Raw genomic sequence first — 4729 nt, 5'->3', positions numbered from 1 at the left:
TCTTTCCCCTACAATTTTGCCTCCCTCTCCCAGAAGTTTCTTAGTAGGCTCTCTCTTTTTAATGAATGTAACTCATTTGGTTGTGTCATGATGCAAAGAATAAAAAGTTAGTAGAAAGCAGAGGAGTGAAAGTCCCCACCATGTCAGCCCAGCTTGAGCTTGCTTTGGTAATTTTTAGATCATGGGTTCAGCCCAATGTGAAGTTTTCCTTTTTTTGGAGATTCAGCCAGGTTTAGGAACTTGCCCCAGACTAGTTCTCAGAAAGTGAAATATTAAGTAAATACCTTTTAATTGCTTCAGTTTTGATTTATATAAACTTAATTCTCTGGCTTTTGTCCACTCAACTGTAGAACGGTATAAATCTGGCGACCTCACACATGAGGCGGTAATCCACCCCATAAAGGGAATATGCCTATTTGGCGTATTCCAACCAACATGTACTGCTACCCAAGAGATAGCTTTTAAAAACAAACTACTATTTCTCTTTTCTGGCTATCTTTTATAGGGATTTCTTAGTACTCTGAATTTAGGGTCTTAGATGGTGGGGACATTGGCAAGTGTGAGTGAGATTATTACATGTTTACCAGGCAGACGAAAATATTGGTGACCTAAAGATCTTCTTGAATCAGTTCTAAAACCAGATTAAGTAATCATCACTAATCAAAGGCTGTTCTCTTTTTACCTTCTTAGCTATTAATGGGAAGATTTTTGGGAATCTCCATGGCCTCATCATGAATGAAAATACAATGACAAACTGGTATCTATTAGGAATAGGAAGTGAAGTGGACATACACACCATTCATTATCATGCTGAGAGCTTTCTTTTCAAGGTAAGTATAAGAAAAGTGTTTTGAGGAAGGCTTATTAACAGATTCAATATATTTCCATTGTGAAATGAGAGTTATTTGGCGATAAGGCTTGTGAGGTGTTAGTGAATATTAGAGAATGGAAAAATATGTCATTCCATTTTCAAATTGTCATTTTTCTCTTTCATGGATCATGCTTTTGGTGTCACGTCTAAGAAATCTTTGTTTAACTCAAGGTCACAAAGATTTTCTTCTAGAAGTTTTATGGTTTTAGGTTTTATACTTAGGTCTCTGCTCCATCTTAAATTAATTTTTATATGTGGTTCAAGGTTTATTTTTTGCACAGAGACATCCAAGTTTTCTTTTTTTTCTTTCTTTCTTTCTTTTTTTTTTTTTTGGCTGCACCACGGCATGTGGGATCTTAGTTCCCCAAGCAGGGATCAAACCCATGCCCCCTGCATTGGAAGCATGGAGTCTTAACCACTGGACCACCAGGGAAGTCCCTAGATGTCCAATTCTTCCATCACCTTTCAGCAAAAAGACTATCCTTTCTCCCTCTGTGTCAAAATCATATTGATCATATACATGTGGGTTGTTTCTGGGCTCTCTGTTCTATTACGTTGATTTATATGCCTGTCCTTTCTTAAATGCCACACTGTCTTGATTGCTTTAGTGTAATAAAAAGTCTTGAAATCAGATGGTGATTCTTTGGGCTATTCTAGATCTTTGCCATATAAATTTTAGAATCAGCTTTTAAAATTGTGCTGGGATTTTGATTGAGATTGCATTGAATCTGTACACTGATTTGGGGAGAATTGATGTCTTAACAATATTGAGACTTTCAATCCACAAACATGATATATCTCCCTATTTATTTAGAACTTCTTTGATTTTTTTCATCAATGTTTTGTAGTTGTCATCACACAGATCTTGCATATATTTTGTTAGATTATTACCAATATCATGGGTTCTGGTGATAGTGTAAATGGTATTCTTTTCATTTCAATTTCTAATTGTCATGCCAGTGTATAGAAATATAACTGATTTTTGTATAATTGACCTTGTATCCTGCAACTTTGCTGACCAATTCTAGTAGCTTTTGTAGATTTTCTTTTTGTAGACAGTTATTTTGGGGGCACGGGGGTTCCTACATGGAAAATCATGTTGTCTGTGAATAGAGATGGTTTTATTTCTTTATTTTCAATCTGTATGCACCCCCACCCCCGCTCCTTTGTGGTGTTATTGCATTAGCCAGGATTTCCAGTAAAATGTTGAATATTAGTGGCAAAAGTAGAGATCCCTGCCTTATTCTTAATCTTAGGGGGAAAGCATTCAGTCACTCACCATTGAATATAAAGTGAGCTGTAGATTTTTGTAGACCCCACTACCAGGTTGGGGAAGTTTCCTTCTATTCTCGGTTTGCTGAGGGTTTTAATCATGAACAGATGTTAAATCCTATTTTTTCTGCATCTATTGCAATGATCATATTTTATTTCCTTTAGTTTATTGGTGAATTACATTGACTGATTTTCAAATGTTGAACCAGCTTTTCATTCCCCGGTAAACCTTACTTTGTCATATGATGCACTATTCTTTTTTATATATTGCTGGATTTAGTTTGCTAGTGTTTTGTTAAGGATTTTTACACATGTGTTCATAAAGAATATCGGTTGTGGCTTTCTTCTCTTGTAAATTATTTGTCTGGTTTTAGAATTGGGCTAATGCTGGCCTCATAAAATGAGTTGGGAGTGTTCTGTCCTCTTCTGTTTTCTGGAAGAGTTTGTCTAGAAATGGTATTATTTTTTTCTCTAAATGTTTGGTAGAATTTGCCAATGAAGCAATCTGGACCTGGAGTTTAATCTGTTGGAAGGTCTTAATACAATTTCAGTTTCTTTAATAGATATAATTTCAGTTTCTTTAACAGATAACCTGAATAGATCTAACCTGAGTAGCTAATCTGTTCAGGTCATCTATTTCTTCCTGAGTGAACTTTGGTAGTTTTCATCTTAAGCAACTTGTCCATACCATCTAAATTGTAGAATTCATGGACAAAACAGTGGCTCATAACATTCCTATATTATCCTTTTTAATGTCTATAAAGTCTTATGATATCTCCTCTTTCATCTCTGATATTTGTAACTTGTGTCTTTTAAATTTTTTCTTGGTCAGTTTGTCTAGAGGTTTGTATTAGTTATCTATTGCTGTGTAACACATCACCCCAAAACATAGTGGCCTAAAACAACACACTCTTATTATCTCACAATTTCTCTGGGTTAGGCTGGAAATGGTTTAGTTAGTTGGTTCTGAATCAGCACCTCTCATCAGGCTACAGTCAAGATGTCAGCTGGAACTACAGTCATCAGGTTTGACTGAGGCTGGATGACCCACTTCCAAGCTCACTCATAGGACTATTGACCAGAGGCTTCAGTTCCTCAGCATGTGGGTATGACATGGGAGCTGGCTTTCCCCAGAGTGAATGATCCAAGGGGAGGTAGTGAGAGAGAGGGTCTAAGACTCTTGGAAGTAGAATGCCATGACTTCTGCCATATGCTATTGCTTTCAAGGACCAACCGGCAGACAATGTAGGAGGGGACTACAAGGGTTGTGAGTATCAGGAGGCAGGGATCCTTGGGGGCCATCACAAGCTGGCTTCCACAGGGTTGAACAACTTTATCGATCTGTTCAAAGAACCAGCTTTTGGTTTCTTTGATTTATCTTTATTATGTTCCTATCCTTGATTTTATTGATTTCTGCTCTTATCTTTATTATTCCCTTCTTTCCGCAGGTGGATAAATCTTACCGAGAAGATGTATATGACCTCTTTCCTGGGACATTCCAAACCATTGAACTGTTTGTGGATCACCCAGGGACATGGTTATTACATTGTCATGTATCTGACCACATCCACGCTGGCATGGAGACAACCTACACAGTCCTTCGAAACATCGGTACTGTTATCTGTCGGTGATGCTGACTTAGATAGCACCAGGCTTCCTGTAGACCCTGAAAATAGGAGGCATGAGAAAATAGGAGACATGAGCTCCCCAAGGAGCTCAGAGTCAAGTAAGAGAGACAGACATTTAACCATAATTGAATATGACATATGCCAAGGTAGAGTGCAGAGTGCAGGGTTCAGTGACAGCAGCAGGAGGCAATGATTAACAGTTTGGAGACATGAGCCAAGATTCCATAGATGAATCTTAACAGGTGAGCAGAAGCTTGCAATGTGGATGGGGTACGAACAGCATGTGTTGGTGAAATGACATAACTCCTGAAACAACTCATGTCATGAAAAGAATCTACTCCTATTGTTTATAAACCATCAAATTGTCTTCTTTGTCCAGACAACAGGATTCCTTACTCCACCAAGCCTCCTTCTGGAGGAGCGTCCCAGCCGGCCACAGCGCCCTCTAATGGTATTGATACCCTCCCCCAATCCTGCACGTGAATGGTCAGTATTCACTCCCCAGGGAAAGGCAGAGGCCTGACACCTTACTTTTCTTTTGCGCAGAAGAACCTGGCAAGGAGCAGCTCTACTTCTTTGGCAAGAATCTGGGTCCCAGAGGAGCCAAAGCAGCCTTGGTCATCCTTTTCATCATCGGACTCCTTCTTCTGGTTGTCATGGTGATTCTCTCCCTCACACTGCGCTCTGCAAGGAAGCGGGTGGCATATCAGGAAGTCCAGTCCTGTGCGCTCCCCACGGATGCTCTGTGACCTGCTCGTCTTCCTCAGTAGGGAAAATGGACCAGGGTCTCGTTCACCAAGGAAGTCTGACACTGTTTCCTGGATCAGGCTCTGATCCGCTGGAACACATTCAAAGCAATTTGCTTTTATTTATTTATTTTAAAGGGGCTGTGAATAATCCTCAGGATAAATTAGAGAAAAAGAAGAGTGGGCGTGACTGAGAAAACTGACCCAGTCTG

The 4729-nt window shown here is 39.2% G+C and overlaps 1 protein-coding gene across 1 annotated transcript in view; it reads left to right on the top strand.

Moving 5' to 3' along the window:
• HEPHL1 (hephaestin like 1) overlaps nucleotides 1-4520 on the top strand; it is a 105967-nt gene extending 101447 nt beyond the window's left edge. Inside the window, exons 17-20 of the mRNA XM_007449646.1 lie at nucleotides 691-830; nucleotides 3592-3754; nucleotides 4151-4222; nucleotides 4318-4520. Coding sequence (XP_007449708.1) covers nucleotides 691-830; nucleotides 3592-3754; nucleotides 4151-4222; nucleotides 4318-4520 — 578 coding nt within the window. The remainder of the gene's footprint in view (nucleotides 1-690; nucleotides 831-3591; nucleotides 3755-4150; nucleotides 4223-4317) is intronic.
• Nucleotides 4521-4729: the final 209 nt, after the last annotated feature.

This window comes from Lipotes vexillifer, unplaced genomic scaffold (genome assembly GCF_000442215.2).
Source record: "Lipotes vexillifer unplaced genomic scaffold, Lipotes_vexillifer_v1.1 scaffold536, whole genome shotgun sequence".
NCBI lineage: Eukaryota > Metazoa > Chordata > Mammalia > Artiodactyla > Lipotidae > Lipotes > Lipotes vexillifer.
This window is presented reverse-complemented; position numbering and strand designations above follow the sequence as displayed.